Here is a 19,279-nt window from a genome sequence, read left to right on the forward strand (position 1 = left end):
TGGTTAAAAATATGTGTATGTAAACCTTTGACTGGTGGAATCTTCTCACAAAGTGAGGAAACATCTGCATTAACAGGAGCGGATGGCTGTTCTGGAAGCTCAGGTGAAGCAGCTGGGGATGCAGGCTTCCCAAGACTGCGAGAAAATCGCAAAAGACCGGACAGCAACGCTGCAGCTTCTACACAAGGTGGGGAAGCTACTCTGATTGATACAAAACCTTAATTCTGCATCTGAAATTAGTAGTTAATTAATAGTCTAAAGGAAATGCATTGGGCTGACATGGTAAGAGCTTATCGGATCTCCTTCCCAGGAGCAAGACACACTGTGCAACCTTGAGAGGCGGTACCACACCCTGACAGGAGGAAGAAACTTCCCAAAGTCCTCTGGCAGCATGAAAGAGGTGAGCAGGTACATGTGAGATACCAGACCACCAAACCACAGCTCAGCTGGACAACAATTACCTACCGCACAAGTGGATTGTTTTGTTGACTCAGGTAAACTTTTTGAACAGGAATCGCTTCACATCAGCGAGTCTGATCTTGTTTCTGTGGACGGTCCTCTTCATAGCCCCTGTCCCTCCTCTTCTCACAACCCCTCCCCTGAGCTCTGTCCTGTCAGGCTGCAAGAGGTAACTCTGAGGACGTCCCAGTTTCGCAGAAACCACAGTAACATCAAGCATGTTGTGTGTTAGCATAATGTTAAAGACAGTAACTGGCTTGCAGTGTGTGCTGGAAGGTTTGAGTTTAAAGTTGGATTTAAAACATTCCAGATGTTTTTCAGGATTTCAGTCCCTTGCAAAAGTATTCATACCCCTTAAACATTTTTTCTCATTTTCAAATAAGTCTTTGGCAAATGAAGATTTGAAAAGTGTGGCTTGCATTTGTATTAGCTCCATGGCACCCCTAAATAAAGTTCACCTCAAACAGCTGGCTGCAGAAGTTAAGAATTACAGCAGACAAATAAGGGATAAAGCTCTGGAGAATAAACCAGATTTAGGTTAGAATCCCAAACTTTGAGCACCATTCAGTTTGTCAACTGAAATCTCTTGTATCACAATTGAGTGAGAAAGATCTGAAAATTAACTGAAGAAGCAGCCAAGAGACACAAGGTGGCTCAAGGGGTATTATTGATGATGATGAGTATTATTGATTATTTGAGTTATTGGTGGACGACTTCCTCTTGGACCAAAGAGTGTTTGGTTTGTTGTCTGTATGGAAGAATGGCACTTCTTTCAACGCTGGTGTTGAAAGAAGTGCGTAAGACATCAGGATTACAGTGTTGTGATTTGAGTTTCTCTGTGTGTTTATTTTGAGTTCCTGTGTCTCTGTGTTGTCCTGTCTCCCCTTGATTGTTCCCAGGTGTGTCTTGTTTCCTTGATTACCCTCTGTGTATTTAATCCCACCTGTGTCCTTTGTTCTCTGTCGGGTCCTCGTCTGATGTTTCCTCAGTTTGCCGTCAGTCCATTCGTGTACCCTGTCGCTACTCGCTAACCTGTGTGAGCCCTGGATTCTGCTCAGCAGTGCTGCCTTGGTTTTGGACTATTTCTTATCATCAAATCATCATTCACTCTGTACCTGGGTCTCAAACACTTCACACCACCCCATTTCATAACATACAGTTTTCCACAAGGCATGTGGTGGATCAAAATTATACATGAATCAAAATTAAACTTTTTGCTGAATTTAGACGCTATGTTCAGAACTAACACTGCATATCTCCCTGAATGCTCAATCTCCACAGTGAAATGCCGTGGTGGCAGTATCATGCTGTGGGAAGTTGGTCAGAGCTGAGTGCATAGAAAATGGATGTAGATAAATACTGAGCAATCCTTTAATTGCTGGAAAACGCATGGAACAGCCCCAAACATAAAGTCAAAGATGTAATGGAACGTCTTTGATCAAGCTATTTTCCTGCTTTCTGATTGGTCCACTGTCTCGATTGGATGCTTAAAGGCTCTTTAAGGGCTCTCCATGCAGTCTGACTGAGAACGACCTATTTTGCAAAGCAATGTCAGAAATACAGATACCTCATTGCTGTGAAATATAGTACAACAGCACCAGAAGAGCTGAATGCAAACGCACATGCCACTGCTTTTTGATCTCATATAGAGGAAATTCCATGTTTTGTTTTATTTTTACTACCTTTCTCTATTTTGTGTTGATCTATCACTACAATCCCAATAAAATAAGTTGATGTTTGAGGCTTAAAAGTTATAAAAACTTTTAAGGGACATGAGTTTTGTGTGACGGTGTAATTTCAAATATAAAGGCGGGTTGCATCGTTGCCATGTGTTGTGAAATCTCTGAGCGCCTGTAAGTGTGGGTGTGTTCTCAGCCCTGTTGTGCCTGTGCTGTGGCTGTTCATGCAGGAGTATCTCAGGCTGTCTGATGTCTATCGGATGTATGGAGATCCTTATTCCTCCTCCCCTGCTGCTCTCCACTGCCTCTCTCTAACTGTGTCTCCAGCTCTGCCATGCGAGGTATTCTGCATTTCTGCACTTTCCTATGAACTGCCCAATAACGAAAGACCTAAATGTTTGAATAGATGCACCTTCTAACACTTTTTTTTCCCCCACACTCTGCTCCCCCTTTTTGTTATGCAAATATATGCTGTGTTTCTCTGCATCTGTGCAAAGGACTACATCACAGTGAGTCAGCTAAGCCAGATCTTTGGGATGCAGAGATCTAAGCCTTCCTCTTCCACCTCTACTCCATCATTCCAACTTGCCTCGTCTGAATCCTCCTTCACGTGCCACTCAGCTGCATGTGGTCCTTCCTCCTTTCTTTCTGCACAGGTTTGTCTCTTGTAGAAGCATATTTGTCACCGCTCTCCATTCTTTCTCACAACTGAATGTTGTCTGAATATCTTTTTCCTTTTTTGAGCTGTTGCACTGTGGTTTGCTTTTCTTAATCTTTGGCTGGATGCTTGTGATCACCTCAGAGCCATGCTGAGCTGAGCAGGAATGCAATGACTCCCATTAATCTTGAGCGCTGGTACCAGGACATCATGGCTGCTGGAGACTCCCAGTCATGTCCTCCACCGCTGCCTGCAAAGTCTTTTTCCTCACGCAGACACGGGCAGGTAAATTCACTTACTCACTAAACAGGACAAGCTCCTCATTTGCTCCTACAAATGTGGTTCCTAATCAAAAACACAGCTTGGATTTACCGCAGGTTATCTTTTTACACATAGTGGCATGATTGTTTGAGAGATTAACAAGAAGTAAAATTATACATTCATGCACAATCAATGTTTGCCACTGGAAAATGAAATGCAGTATTGAAGCTAAGTGAAGAAATTGAAGCCAACAGGGAATCAGGAGCAAGTTATTGTGCCTTTCTCCACTGTCTTCTATTGAGTTTCAAAGTCAGAATTTAGATTTTCTACATTAGTCCAGTATCAGATTTATACTTATTTACTGTAAGATATTAAAACCAATTTAAAACATTGTGAACAATCCCTTCAAAAAGGTTGGCCAACTATAGTGAAACAAACTAAAACAATGTATCTCACTGCATCAAAAGGAGATAGTCTTGTGTGGAAGCGTTATAGAATAAAAGTCTTCAAAAGTGCCTTTTTCCATGTGGTTGTAAATAAGCTTTGCATTTAAGGAAGCCATATTGGATTTCTGTAAATTCTTCCAGTTGGAAACTTTTTCAAATACAAATTACACCAATAATGCAAGGTAAATGAATAAGAATGTTTTCCTTGTTATATCACAACAATATGGGAATGCGTAAGTCTTATTGCATCACTGTTTTACAATCTGTGTCGTATGAGCTGCACTAGTTGAAAAGGTTAAAGGACCACCGATGCGGGAAGCCCTCTAGTGGTTAAAAATGTAATTACACAGTCACTTTTGGTGCTGCTTGTCATTTAATAGTAAGTTTATATCTCTAGAAAAGATTGAGACCCCTTAAACATGGACCTATAAGAGTAAAAGCAGACAAACTGATCATTTTGAGTAAAATGAACATTGTTCTATTATTCTATGAACTACTGACATGTCTACGAATTTCCAAGCAAAGATTTAGCATTGAAATGAGAAATGGTCAAAATGACAAAAAAGATGCAGTGCTTTCAGAACTCAAATAATGCAAAGAAGACAAGTTTATATTCAGTCACAACAATAATAATGTTTTAACCCAGGAAGAGTTCAGAAATCACTGTTTGGTGGAATAACAATGAGGTTTTCAATGGGATTCAGTGCAGTGGACTCTTCATTTTGTCCAGAGTTGTATTTCTCCACCTTTACACCAAAAGCGAAATGGACAAACAAAACAATAACTATTAGCCCCCATCACAACAACGCTTTTTGTTTTGTTTTTCTCCTCTAAGATGTTAAAGTCTAAGTCAGATGGTGAGGTTGGACAGGGACCATCGCCTGCTCAAATCTGCAGCACTGCACTCCTCTCTCTCTCCAGCGGCGTCATGCATGACAGAAATGCCGCCACGACGGTCAGTTTCATGCTTCTAAAGTCTCATCAGGCCTTAACAGCTGTTCACAGCATGATGCTGTCTTCTGTCTTTCATGGGGCTTACAGTTGATGCTGAGAGAGAAAAACCTGTTAGACATGGACTCCAGGAAGCAAACAGCTCTGCAGTGCAAAGGTACGTGACTCCCTCTTTCAATTGCCAGCCTGAACCTCACAGTTTGCGCCTAAAATGAAATGCACATGAAAAAGAAGTATAGATTCATTACAACCACCCGCAGTGGAAAGCTATGTGGCTGCATCGACTTTGTTGCTTTCCTACATCACACTGCTGGTGTAGAAACTGTGTTGAAAAAGTACAGATTTATCTGCAAGAACATTACAACCAACTGCTTAATTTAGTGCAGGCCCTCTTTATGCTTCTATAAAAGCTGTGAAATGTCAGAGTTTATGTGGCGGCTCTGTTGGCGACTGAACCACAGCACATTAAATACTTTCGAGCAAAGAAGAACGTAAAGAGATAAAGGTTAATAGGTATAGGAAATACATAACAATTATGGAGAGCGCCAGAAGATTTTGAATCCAGGACTTTCTTGCTCCAAGACAATGGTGTTAAAAATGGCAGCAATAAAAATAAATAAATGCATAAGTTTAATCATTTTCTATAAAGAAAATATCTCAAATCACAACAAAAAAACAAAAGAAAATGAGTATGAGTAGTAAAATTACTTAAAATCAATATTTTGTCAAACTAAAACTGAAGCATACAGACACGTTTCCCTTTCATGCCACCAGAGGGCGCTGCAGGCTGTAATAACGAACTCTATTCCCCCATGCGTCCCCACAGATCCATCTCCGACGGTCCATCACTCAATCCTGCATCACCAGCCGCCACCGAGCGGCACCCAGGCGTACGACACTCTGAGCCTGGAGAGCTCCGACAGCTTGGAGACCAGCGTCTCCACTGGCAACTCCGCCTGTACTCCGGAAAGGTGAGAGACTGCCCTGTTTCCATGGGAACATCCAAGTCTGCCCTCTCTGTTTGAAGAAAAGGTCACTAGGCTTTGTTCCTGTCACAGCGGGCTTTGTTACACGCCTTTTTGCTCACGTGACGGCGCTGGCTGTTGCCATGCCAAACCCATTCAAGTTTCCGAAGTTAAGTTTCCACCGCGGCGTTAATGAAGAGTCCGCGCCTTGCTCTCGCTCTCCTGCTGTTCTGATTCCAGGCGTGTTTGTTTACCTTTTTTCGCCTCCCCCTCCGGTTCCCTCTTCTCATCCGAAGCCTTGTCATATCCGTGTAATCAATGTCAGCTTCCCCTGTGTGACTTGTAGCGCCTGTGGGTTGGAGGCCCAGAGGATAGAGGAGATGGAGAAGATGTTGAAGGAGGCGCAGCAGGAGAAAGCCAGGCTGATTGAGAACAGAGTGAGTTCCCCACGCTACAGCTGGAGGGCTTTCACGTAAAATCAACACAATGCATGTCAGTCTGCCATCACTTCATCTTCTTGGGAAACAAGCACACAAACATGAAAACACAATAATTTGTCATCAGTATTTAGTCGTTTTTAGAAGTTTTTCCGAAGCAGTGTTCAATTTATAACTGATGTTTCATGATAGATGTTTCATTATATGAGCGGAAGGAAATTAGAAGATTTTCACAATATCTTAAATCATTAAATACTAATAGGAACAAAACTGAAGTAATGGTAAAAACTATTTGATAAAAAAAATCACATCAGCGTAGTCGAAATGTGACTTGGAGATGTTTGAGGAAAATCTCCTGTTTTACTTCTTCAATAGATTAAATCTATCTGAGATGTCAAAGCGAACAGAAGACTTTTTGAAATAAAGTTAGAAAATATTTTGTTTTTATCAGTTTTTTTTAGTTCTGAAATAAAGCAGACCTGTGAGTAAGTATCTGAAAGCTGCAAAGGATCATTTTACATCAGCAAAGCTTCCCCTGTTCCACTCACAGACTAAAGGGATAGATTTTACAAAACCCTGGATTGGGACTTGAATTCTCAGGTGCATCCTCTGACAGTTGTCTGCTTTGTATTGCAATATTTGCCTGCCATTAACATATATTCCCGTCTCGCTCTTATTGTCTCTCCCCCTCGGTCTGCTCTCTGCGCTCTCTTCTGCCCCGACGCTCCCAGGAGAGGGAGGTGCTGGCTCGGCGGCAGATGTTGGAGGAGGAGCGGAGGAGGCGAGAGGAGGCCGAGAGGAGGCTTCAGGACGAGTCGGCCCACAGGCGGAGGCTGGTGGAGGAGGAGGTGAAGATGAGAGAGAAGCACTTCTCCCAGGTCAGTGGAGCGGTGGGGAGAGAAGAGGGAGGCGACAGAGGGGTAGGAGAGGCTTGAGGGGGACAAGGATGAGAGGCGAGGCAATAAAGGGAGGAAGATCAAAGATTGCCAAAGAAAGGAGAAGGACAGAGGGGAGGGGAGAGAGAGAGAGGGAAAGACAAAAAGAAATGAGGAGGGGTAGGGTGGAGAATAATAGATACAAATAACATACACGAGGCTTTAATCACAACTGTGTTTACCAGCAGTAATTATGGAAAAATCAAACTTAAAGATGCCAACATCAGCGTTTCTACGTTACCCTTCAAAACTACTGGCAACCCCTTATAAAAGTCAACAAAAAGCCTTAAAACTAACAAATATAAATGTATCTTGGGAGCACAATTCAGTTTATTTGTCATAGTAGAAAGAAACACTTTCACTTCTACAGTGAAAAGCTGACTTTGCTGCCTGCAAGGATGCCACTTGAAAAGGTTAAAAATAAAGTGTGCAAGCTGTTAGAGAACAGCAGCATCTAGTTTGTCTAACAAGCACCAGATGAGAGAGATGTCTGCATTCGAAAGTGACAACTAGGCCTGTCACAATAAACAACAAATCAATTAATCGCATGATAGATTAAAAGAAACCCAATAATTTTCATTTGCCTGATTTGTTGTTTTTCTCTTTTTTTGTATCTTTTTACCAAAAACTGAATTATAAAAGTCTTCAGTCTGGTGTTTTGGTTTCAATTACCCCCTTTTTATATTGTTTTTATTATCTTGTATTTGCACCCTACAACTTTATCCAAAGACATGCAGTCCCTCAGCGGGTTGTCATGAAAGTCCACAGTTATTTCTCTGCTGGCGCCGCATTTCCACAGAACACAACTACAGTAGTGTTGGAGATTGATCTTCCTTAACCCTAGGATGGGGAAACACATCGATTTGTTGTTTTAATTATGAGATCCCTGTTTCCTGCAACAAAAGAGAGGTTTACAAAAGCAGAGAGAGAGGAGGCGTAAAACCGATCCACAGTGCAACTTCATCCTTTAGTATTTAAAAAAACTGTTGTTTTTTTCTTTTTACATCTGTATCTGTTACTGAAATTTATTCAAATGAATGACAATATGAAATTAAACCTGCAGACGACATTAACCTGATATGTTTGAAGGCAGAAATATTCTCTCAGTAAGACAGCTGTCTGCTTAATCACTACTAAAACATTTAGAATCTTTTCACAGTTTAGTAAGAAACAACATGTGATGTTTTCCTGTCGCAGGCCCGTCCAATGACTCGCTACCTGCCAAACCGTAAGGAGGAGTTCGACCTGCGCGCCCATGTAGAGTCGTGTGGCCACTGCATAGACACCTGTCCCTTCGTCATGCTCACTGAGAAAATGTGCAAAGGCCACCTGGTGAAGATGGGAGGCAAGATCAAATCATGGAAGAAACGCTGGTTCGTTTTTGACCGTCTGAAGAGGAACTTCTGCTATTACATCGGTGAGGACGTATTGGTCTGGATTTGTGTAAATATTGGTTATCATAAACATGAGCGAATATAGTAATGCAGTCCTTCGCATGAATATACACACACCCCTGAAAACCTTTCAACATTATATGTTTTGTAGTGGGGAAAAAAAAGTGTTTTGTTTATGTTTTTCAACTCAGCTATTCCATCAGCTGGTGAAGTGAAATTAGGCACAAACACTCAAAGTATTATTTTCAAAGTAGAGTTTTTGAGCAATTACATGGAAAAGAAATAAAATCTGAGCTCCCATTTTTTTTATCAGGCATAATTTAAATGCTTCAAGTGCACACAAACAAGACCAGAGTCACTCATATCAGTTCTCCTTCGTTTATTGATGGTGAATTAAATTTTTATTTGTGTCCCTGCGCAGACAGTGATGTGTTAACATCAGGTTTTAGTGTAGAGTTCAGGAAAAGATATAAATCAGTGTAAAACACGTTTTAGAGAGCAGACATTTGCTTTCTGTGCTAATTCCAGAAGTTAAACTAGAAACATGTGCAGATAAATCTAAGGTTGTCCATATTCGGGCAGATTTAGGGTTATAGTAATCTTTTAATTTGACTAACTTGTTTCTTCTGATTTAAGTAATACTCTGTCATCATTTTGGAGTTACCCAACCAGAGTCCAAAACCACAAGTGCACCAATAAATCAACCCAGATTTCCTTCATTTCTGGGTCATATTGGCCTATATTTACATGTGAAACCGGGTTTAGGCAGAATCTTCCCTGAAAATCAGCCACTGTTTGGTTTCAGAGAGGGCCGACTGACAGACCCACAGCAGTCACCTCACTGTTTCCATCCTAGCAATTTTTAGACAAAAAAAAAAAAAAGATTAGGGTAATGGCAACGAGGCCATCCAACCTTCACGACTCTGATCACCTAAGATAAAATACCAGTGAAAACTCGTGAAATCAATGCAATTAAGATGGGATGCTGATTGCTGTGACTGTACTGTTTACATTTATTTTATTTTATTTTTAGAGATACCTCTCATTTATTTCTAAGATAAACTTATTGGTTGAATGCAGATCATTTTAAACCTGAATGTGCCAGGGTGTATGAATAATTTTGGGCTTTCGTCTCAAGCCGACTTGATGCAACCAACGAAGCGCTAGAGTCTGAAACCACACCTGATTTGCAGATGTGTGCTCAAGTGCAGAATTCTAGCACAACGAATGAGGGACTTTTGTGCTGAATTTGTATTGAAAACCCTGTTAATACATATTTTCTTTCACTTTTTATGCTATTTTTGTACAATTACTTTTCATAAAATTGCCTGAAAAATTTCAACCACCGCTTAAAATAAGTGTGCCACATTCTGAGGTAAGAAAAAGATGAAATTGGCCACACAGGAAGTGCAAAGAAGTTATATAAGAAAGATCTGCTAAACATCATTTGAAGGCAGCAATAATTTTCATGTCAAACACCATCGATTGAGAAGATCTGGCAGCAAATGTTCTTAGTTTGATGTGCATAAATCACCTCATTTGTACTGAAAAGAATGTTGTTCACAAAGTTTTTAAATTACACGTCTTTTTGATAGGTAACGCTGCTTTCCAAAATCATTAAAAATCCTTCTGCTTTCAAGGCCTAAACTTTTCAGCTTCCATTGAGTCCAGTATTTTGCTTTCTGCATTAACAGAACTCACTAAATTATTGATGTTGGATTTCATTTTACACACCGTTTCATTTTGTTCCTGCTCATTCGCGTTGATTTAACCTGTTAACTTTTAAAGGTCCTCATTTACGGCTTTGGGCTTATCCCATTCTGTTCACCACAAAACAGCCCTGCTTCTCCTCTAACAATTCTGCACTTTGCTCTAACGTTAGGCATTTTCTCAATTAAAAAGTGGAGTTTTATTCTCCACCGCCATTTATTGTTTAAAACGAAGTCAGACTGTTGCATTTTGTTCTTCACGTCCATCAGAATCTGGCACAAAAGGGGTTTTCTGAGTAATTCACAAATGCATTATTTTACAATCACTTTCAAAATAGAATCCAAGCACATTTCCATCCCTGACTCCGCTGCTCCTTTTGCTCCTCTCTCCATTCACTCGCCTAGCCCTTTCACCCGCTCACTCCTGACGAAGATGATGGTGATGACGGTGATGAAACAAGATGCAATAGTTTCTCTGGATGTGTTTTTCTCAGGGTGGAGGCTAGCTCCTGGCTTGTTCGTGACTAATAAAACGAAACTCACATTTCAAAAACATTTATCTCATTACTAAGCAGATTTGACTTATGAAGAAGGGAAAGTGGGAACAAAGTGTGGAAGGCATCTCAAAAGACCGCCACTAATTGTTGGAGGATGTTTCCGTCTCCGTTCTTTGAGGAGAGTCAAAGGGGCGACTCCTGATTGTTTGGACGAGACAATTCAGAGAATCTGAAGGTTGAATTTCTCTGAAGGAAATTCGCTTTGGGTTTAAGAGCCCAGAGACCACAGAAGCCCTTCAGCTCAGTGGCAACAAGTAACGAACTTCAACGTCCGGTTTCACTGCAACACGATTCCCCAAACTCTTTGGCGTGGAGCGAGTGAGTGTGAAACCCGAGGGACAAAGAACTGAGACCGGACATCTGACAGAACCTCTGACCTGCTCTGAGCTCATTCTTTTCAAAAACAAAAAAAACACGAAATGTGATACAAAAAAGTTGAGTTTCTTCTTAACACTTATGCCAATTTTCACCCTCGCCATCAGCAAAAAGGCACTAACAGAGAGAGAGAGAGAGAGAGAGACGATCCTGAAAGAACAACTGAAGAAAACAAGTCAGATTAATAGGATGGCAAAGACTTGAGGCATAGCTGGAAATAGACTCACACTTCTAATTAACTTTTGCTCTGTTACACTTCTGCTCATACCTATTCATGGATCAGACGCTGCTGGGGAAAAGACTTTTATCCCTTATTTCTGTTTTTCTGTCCATTCTTGCCGTCTTAATTTGAGTTTCAGTTCCTCTTTATTCGCAGCTCAGACTGAAATTACTCAAACCCCTGGCAGATTTAGATTTCAAATTATTTTCATTCAAACCAGAAGCAAGATCCATCTGATCAAAAAGTGTCCAAATTATTATTTTAAAATGCACAAACAAATAAAAAACAAGTAAAAGCATCAGAAAAAAAAAAAAATATTCTGTTCTTCTGTCTATACTTAAATTTAACCCTTATTAGTTTACTTACCCTTCGTTTGTCTTTCTGCTACATTTCTATTTGTTACGTATGTTTTTTGAAGTAAAGGTTAAGGTATTTGTAATATTTTCTACCGTTCTCAGCAGGTAAAAAGAAACACTTTCCTGTCCTCCTTTTATAATAACACGGTTTCCTCTCTTCGCCCGCTGATTCTCCTGTTTGGAGTTCGGTCTGGCAGAGGTCTTGCATCAGTGCAACAAGATGTAATGTAATGTAACTTAATATATTTATTTTTCTTTTTCTCGTCTCAGACAAGCATGAGACCAAGCTGAAAGGGCTCATTTACTTCCAGGCGATTGAAGAGGTTTACTATGACCACCTGCGCAGCGCCGCCAAGGTAAACGCTCTTCTACCACAAATACTTTCCTAAATCCAGATGTTTTGCGTGAATTTTATTTCTTTGCAAATTCAACAGTTCGTGAGAAGTGGGATTGATAAAAAAAAGAAACACGTTGGTGTCCTTTTAAAGCAGATAAAATCAAATGTTTATGACAGGCTTTCAAATTTGTGTTTGATTTTAACAAATTCTTTTTGAGTCAAATTGTACAGATAATTAGACAAAGAGAAAAACTTTTAGGGCAGAAATGTCGTAAAAGGTTTAACTTCATCTTTTGTTGAAGTTGTGTAAAATAATCTGGACCTTTACTGGATCCGGTTCGATGAGATCCAGTGCTGATGAGATTTTCAGCAACAAACGCTGCAGCTGGTGGGAAAACAGAGGCTGAATACCGAGGAGGATCTGTGATGCTGCGGGCCGGATTAGACTTGTTAGACTGCATTTCACCAGAAACTCTTTAAAATTACAAAACCTTCCTTTTTAATTTATAAATATTTGGTGGCCAGGTTGATCTTTTAGTAGATTAATGATTCACAAAACACAAAATCAGAACGAATTCAGGACTTAATTAGTGGTCAAATATCGGTCTTAAACAATGTAGGAAATTTCTCACTGTTGGATTTTTTTAAACTTCACCTAAATGGATTCACGCAGCATAAAGGTTGGAATTTAAAAAAGAGAAAATCAGGCTGAGAAGAATTATTTACTGCTCTTCACCCGGGATGCCAATAAACGTTCTGGATATTAATAAAAACGGTCGGTGTAGTTTCTGCGTTTTAGTAAAATAAAATCTCCTCTCGTTGTGACCCAGAGTCCCAATCCAGCTCTGACCTTCTGCGTGAAAACTCACGACCGGCTTTACTACATGGTGGCCCCGTCTGCGGAGGCCATGAGGATCTGGATGGACGTCATAGTTACGGGCGCGGAGGGCTACACGCAGTTTATGAGCTGAGAGACGGACGCTAGGAGGAGGAGGAGGATGATCATCATCATCATCATGAGAGGAGAAAAGAAAGCGAGTGGGCATCGGCGCGCTGACCTGCTTCCTGCTTCCTGCTGGAGCTGACATGAATGGAGTGAATGTTTGGAACGTCCGAGGAGAAGAAATAACTTCACGACGCCGTAAACTGACCGAGGGCTCCGTCCTGACAGAGGAAATGAAGCCGAGTCATTTCTGAATGTGCTTTAAGCGATTTCAGGCGGAACAATTTTCAAGATTTCTTAATTTTCTTTTTTTTTTTCTTTTTTTAACATCAAATTGTTTACACCTCTAAAGATAATATAAGCATGCAGTGTTATCCCTGTAACCTTTTTATATGTTTTAACATTTTATCCAGATGCAGAAAATATTTAATATTCGCAACACTAAACTCACTAGAAACATTTCAGCAGATCAATGTATGTTACAAAGTAAAAAGTAATTTTGCTTGGTGCCAAATACAAATATACAGTGAAGGATTTTTACAGGATTTTTTGTTAATATCTGTATTTATATATTGTTCCAAAAGCTATTCATCCAGGTACATAACAGAGCGATACATTTGTACTTTATATAAAAATTTCAAATACTTCTCGTAAAATTTCAATAAAAACAACATTTACAGTGCTATTAAGATATTCTAAAAATACACATTAAATATAAATAAAAATGTATAAAGCAGACATTCTTGTTTTGTGTTTTTAATGATAACATGTTTTTTTTTTTTTTTTTTTTTATTTAGCGTTTTGTCCTGGCGGCTTAGGAAACTGGTCACCTCAGAGTGTCAAGGCAGAAAATAACTTTATTAAATTGATGCCATAAAAACTGATTACATTATGATTACATTTACACATAATGTCAGGATAGCCTTAATCCCTTCATACATGAAATTATCACTTGTGAAAGGATTTATTTTTATTGACTAAGATTATATTTTATTGCTGTTGTTTGCCGTTATGCGGTGATTTAATCGTTTAAAAGTGACAAAAGCAAAATCACTTTTTTCATTTCAGGTTTCCGCTTAGAGTGGAGGATTGACAGAGGGCAGGGAAATGAAAGCAATAATAATAATAATAATAATAATAATAATAATAACTCTGTCCCCACGGCCATACTGGCAGCAAACGGGACATTTTAGTTAAACTGAACAAAGTTACAACTCTGTTCTTCCTCTCTTAATTAGAAGCTACACAAACAAGTCATTAATTATGAGCTTTCTGTAAATATCCTCACACACTCTAATGAGCTGCTAACTTTCACAAAGGTGTTCTCTTTAAATCCTCCTTATCTGTTTATATAACATTCAGGTGGTGTGTTGTATTAATTGGCTCGTTAACTTTTATCTTATTTAAATATATATATATATATACTAGTTGGAGCAGATCAACTCTAATCAGATCAACATGTTTGCGTTTTGTTTTTTATTTTTTTATCTGGTAGCCTAATTAATTACATGACTTGTCTGCAGTAGGTGAGCTACATAAAAATAATGAAAAGAGAAAATGAAATTACATGCAACATGCATGATTCAACACGGAGAAATCTGAACCCCACACATGCAGCACAACATACTTCTTATCTCCTCATGAAATGAGCCTCCGTCTCCTGCACCTATTTCACATCACATCCACCATAGATTAGAAAAAAGAGAAGTGAATGAGGAGCTTTGATAATGATAACATTTGACTGGACTGTATGATTAATTCACCTGCAGTAATCGGAGGAATATTTAGCAGATGTGTAGTTAATCATGAAAACACACCTTGCTCCTGACAGACAGCAATTAGATTCAGCACTTCAAATGTTAATCCCCTATTCCCTTAGTTGAAGTGAAAACATGTTGTGTAATATTTATGAAAATGAGCCGCTGTCCTTTTTGAGATCCGTGCAGGTGAGAAGAGAGACAGTCTGCGACCTTATGAAGATTTGCATTCCTCTGACCTTGGGAGAGATTTCCACACATCAGTGTATGTCTGAGCCTCCAGAGCACCCGGCTGCATAGTAAACAGATCTTTTAAGAGGGCAATGTGAGCTCATTACCGTGGCGACGAGCACGAGTGACACCTCGCCTTATTGTTGGCGAAATATTAATGAGCCCAGGGCGATCTCTACTTTCTTTCATAGGAGTAGACCAGGCCTTCGCTCCCCAGGCCTTCCAGTTCAAATAAGACAGGCTGAAGATCGGGGCAGCTCTCATTTGAGTTTCTCAGCATTAATGGGAGAAATTAGTCTTGTCTAAAAACAACCCTTAAAAATTCCAGATGAAACGGAGACGTTCTGCCAGCTCAGGCAGAAAGTTTACAGCGGTTCCCTGTAGGGAAGGCTCTGCTTCCACCGCCTTCACAGCGTGTGCCCCCAATTCATATGCTTTCAAATCCACATGTGAGTTCAGATTAATTTAGGAGATTAAAGAGGGAAGATTTCCGATGCCCATCCCTAAACACGCCTTGTGCTTACTGAGACACACATGCAGACGTCACGGATCAAAGCAGGTTTCATTTGAAACGGCAGAACTTACCTCCTGATGTTTACTGCGTTCCATAGATCACTCATTGTAATGAACGGAAACAGACGAGATTATAATACAGTACTTGGTCATTTAATCAGTGTTTTTTGGTGTTATGGCGACCGCCACAATACTTGGTGAAAAATATTTGGTAACGCTTTATTTGAAGGGGTCTGCATAAGACACTGTCATAAACACAACACCTGTTACAAACGTGAAGGAGTCTTTATGAATGTTTATCACTGTTGTCATGGAATATCATTCAGTAAATAACCACAAGGTTGTACTAAAACTTGCAGTAAAGTGCATTAAATTGTCAACTTTGCACTAAACGTGTCATTATTTACAGTTTACTGTTTCATGACAACAGTCATAACCTTTCATAAAGACTCCTTCATGTTTGTAACAGGTGTTATGTCATATGTACACCCCTTCAAATACAGTGTTACCAAATATTCTAACAGGGCGAAAGAAATAACAAGAATAAAGACAGCAAAGGCATGAACAGCATACCTGTAACCACCTGCTGGACATTATTAATTTTATGTCACAATAAAAAAAAAAAAACCTAGCTGAATAGCTGTACTTTGGATAAGTTTTCTTTGACTGTTGTCATTTTAAAACTGAAAACTTCCATGTTTTTTATTGACATTTTGTGTGGCAGACCAACACAATGTAGTGCCTATTAGAGAAGCTGATATTTAAGATCAATCCTTGAGAGATGCTATCCTGCATCCAAAGCACCTGAATTAAATAAATGATTCATCTGGAGCTGAATTACATGAGGAAGTTCATCCATTTCATAGACGTTGCAACACTAACACAACAAAAACAATGTTGCTTCTCTTGAATTGCGGAAATAAATAAATCATAACACGAAGCTATATTTAAAAAAGATCAATAATATAAAGAGAAAGCTCTTAAAAGCAGAACAGCTTCATTAGTCTAAGATCTGACGAAGGATCAAGAAGAAGCAAGTAGGTTCTTCTAACCTAACGTCAAATCTTGTAATTTTTGCATAGTAATTATATATTAGGCGTTATAAGTTTCCAAAGGGTTTTACAGGCCTCAACAGATTTTATTTACTAGGAGAAAGGACAAAAGTGACTGCATTGAAAATGTTGCTGAGTGTTGCTGACCCTTTAGTAGAAGTTGGAAAAATATTTCATGTTCCACTTGTTAAACCTTGTGTACCGTTTATCCATTTGCAGCACAGCACAGCAGCATGTGTTTGATAAAAAACTGCCCCTGAAAGTATCCAGTAACAGTACGTAAAAACTGTAAAAACTGTAAAAACTGTAAAAACACAAAACGAAGCTGCAACACGAACCTGAAGCGTAATAAATAACTCAAAGAACACAGATTTTCATCATTGAAATGATTTTTTTTGTTTGTCTCAAGCGGCCATGAAACTATCTTGCACATCAGCTGTAAAGCGCAAAGGTGACAGACGATGAGCCTCTGGGGTTTTGTACCACTGAATCAGACTCTTAGTGCTGTAAATAACCTGGGTGGATCTTCTGGGACTTAACGCCACACTAACTTTATTTTTTGAACTGTTGTTTTCTTTTTTATCTTATTTGCCATTTTCCACAACATAAAAAATTTGTATCTAACTGCTGACACGTGATATCAACCGTCACTTTCAGGAGTTTACTTCATTGTGCCAGATCAACAAATCTTGCGCTTTGGAGTTCGAGTTGATAAAAGCAAGTGATATCCTGTGGGATCTCAAAGAAGGACTTAATGGTTTTTTTGTTTGTTTGTTTTTTACATCATGCACCTCTAATTTACCGTCACGTCCTCGAGGATCAGTACATAAACACAACCCCGCGAGTCACCGCTTTCGTCATGGTTCGATACCAAAGCAGGTTAGTCTTGTTTTAAAATTCATGAAGGAAATTAAATTGTTACCTTGTCGAGAATTGATTACCTGTTTTTATGCCAAACGCACAAACATGCAAGCAGTCACTCGACTGAACACAAGCAGGAACATCCGCAAATCCCCTCTGAGGGGGCTTCCATTCACAAGTGGTAACTGCACTACATGTTTTCCTCATGTGTTCAAAGAGGGGCAAAAGTTGAGGACAATAAATTCTGAGAGAGATGATGATGAAATGATGCTGTAACCCTCACTAACGTGCCATACATGCACTTGGCATGCAAGCGTAGACTTTTCCAACTTCTCGGCTCATGCACAATATTCAATTAGCCTGGGCATCAGTTAAGGAAGAGTTATGTTCAAATATCTCAAACACATTCGAGGATCAGTTTGATCTAATGTTGTTCGCTCTGTCGAAGCTGGTTTGATGACTTCAGTTGTGAAGTTTGTGTGACTTGAAAAATCTGTCTTCCATCCTGTAAGCCCTACAGATGTTCTAAGCATGTGTCTTCCTTAATATGAAACAAAAAACAAACAAATTGTTCTTCTTCACGGTGGCGACAACGGAGAAAAGCATCGATCCTGTCATGAGCAGCACCTTGGCTATCTCTTATCATGACACATAAACAGGAAGCTCTCAGTGGGCCAATTAATACAAACAGAGAGAGCAGTCAGCGCTTTCCTGTGAGACCTGCCAACTTCACCAGCTACTACTCTCTCAATCTGGTTTCCATTACGACCACATTTATCTTGATTGCATCAGGTTGCCTTTCTACAAATCTCTCCAATTGCTTCTTATACAGCAGATACAACATGTTAGGCTCAATGGAGAAGTGCTTCTAAATCATAGAGACATAAAAGAACAAATACTGAGTTGAGAAAAGTATTTGTCCTCTCGCAGATTTTCTTCTCTTTTCGTGACATTTCAATGTTTAATGTTGCAATGTCTGACAAAGATGATATTACAATATTTCATTTATTTAAGGGAAGTATCAACCCAGACCAGAATACCCTTTTGTGAAAAAGTTGTTGGCTTCTACCCATAATAAATGATCTGGCCAAGAATTACCTTTAAGTGTTTGTAATAACTGACAATGAGATTGTTAAGATGTTTTTGGGCTACTCTCATTAAGATTTAAGTGTTCTTGAGCACAAAACCCCGCACACTTTTTAGTTTACACAACAGCATCACAATGAATTTAGGCCCAATCACTAAAAACTTGTGTTTTCTTTTTTTCATCTATTGAGTGACAAACTTGCTGGTGTGATTTGGATCATTGTTCTGTTGCATAACTAGTGTGCAACTGAGCTTAAAGTCAAAAACTGTTGGTCAGACATTCTTCATTTCATAATGATTTGTTTTGGCAAAAAAGAGAAAGATCTATGTATAATTATTTGAGGTTTGTTTGACCTACTGTCTATTGGATGCCATTTTTTCTAGCCTCTGTAATTGTTAAATCATAACCCTAAGCAAAGACATCAAAGTCTTGTGTGGTTTGGATAACTTGTAATTTTAATTACAAGTTATCCAACACATTCTTTGATCAATGTGTTTATCATTCACTCAGACTATCTCAGCCCAGTATTAAACATTCATTTTACAGTTTGAAATCTGCAAGTGTGACAAAAAAGCAAAAACACAAGAAGTATTTTACAACAATGTGCGTTTCAACTTTCCACTTTGAGCACAGACAGCTCCACTGTCGAGACAATGTCATTATCTGAGCTGGAAGCTTCCCAGTGGACAAACTGTTTACTGGCCTATCAATCTGTCACTTGAGCAGAACTGTAAATAAACCTATTGATTCTGGCAAACAGAAAACGTCGAAGAAAAGCAACTCAGCAAATGAGACGGAGGAACGGTCAGACGGAGACGTCTGGTGATATAGAGGTAATCTGAGGGAAGAACAGTAGGTAAGGATGGAAGAGAGAGAGAGAAAGAGAGATGCAAATCCCATGGCAACAGCAACCAGAAAACAAGTCTAAAATAAGGGCAGTGTCCGCTATTGCTATAGCAACAGAAGAACAGCATACACTCAGCTTTGGGATTTGCTGAGAGGAGAAAAACAAAGCTTTAATTCTAACAAAATTATTATTGATAGACCTTGTCAGTCACTATGTGGGCTGTATCTCACCGAATTAGCAAGAACAAAA

At 39.4% G+C, this 19,279-nt stretch overlaps 1 protein-coding gene across 9 annotated transcripts in view; it reads left to right on the plus strand.

Annotated features, from left to right (window-relative positions):
• The window catches only part of phldb1a (pleckstrin homology-like domain, family B, member 1a), a 37,358-nt gene extending 23,936 nt beyond the window's left edge, over positions 1-13,422 (plus strand). For 4 of the 9 annotated variants that reach the window (XM_044140654.1, XM_044140656.1, XM_044140653.1 and 1 more), the window contains 14 exons: positions 77-187; positions 311-400; positions 512-628; positions 2,369-2,479; positions 2,636-2,794; positions 2,941-3,081; positions 4,339-4,458; positions 4,545-4,611; positions 5,281-5,425; positions 5,766-5,856; positions 6,588-6,734; positions 7,989-8,208; positions 11,673-11,758; positions 12,570-13,414. In XM_044140654.1, the coding sequence (XP_043996589.1) occupies positions 77-187; positions 311-400; positions 512-628; positions 2,369-2,479; positions 2,636-2,794; positions 2,941-3,081; positions 4,339-4,458; positions 4,545-4,611; positions 5,281-5,425; positions 5,766-5,856; positions 6,588-6,734; positions 7,989-8,208; positions 11,673-11,758; positions 12,570-12,710 (1,746 nt within the window). In that variant the 3' untranslated portion in view covers positions 12,711-13,414. Of the gene's footprint in view, positions 1-76; positions 188-310; positions 401-511; positions 629-2,368; positions 2,480-2,635; positions 2,795-2,940; positions 3,082-4,338; positions 4,459-4,544; positions 4,612-5,280; positions 5,426-5,765; positions 5,857-6,587; positions 6,735-7,988; positions 8,209-11,672; positions 11,759-12,569 lie in introns of all 9 variants that reach the window. The other 5 variants (XM_044140659.1, XM_044140660.1, XM_044140652.1 and 2 more) reach the window with 4 other exon arrangements.
• The last annotated feature ends 5,857 nt before the right edge of the window (positions 13,423-19,279 follow it).

Source organism: Gambusia affinis, linkage group LG15, assembly GCF_019740435.1.
Source record: "Gambusia affinis linkage group LG15, SWU_Gaff_1.0, whole genome shotgun sequence".
In the NCBI taxonomy this organism is placed as follows: domain Eukaryota; kingdom Metazoa; phylum Chordata; class Actinopteri; order Cyprinodontiformes; family Poeciliidae; genus Gambusia; species Gambusia affinis.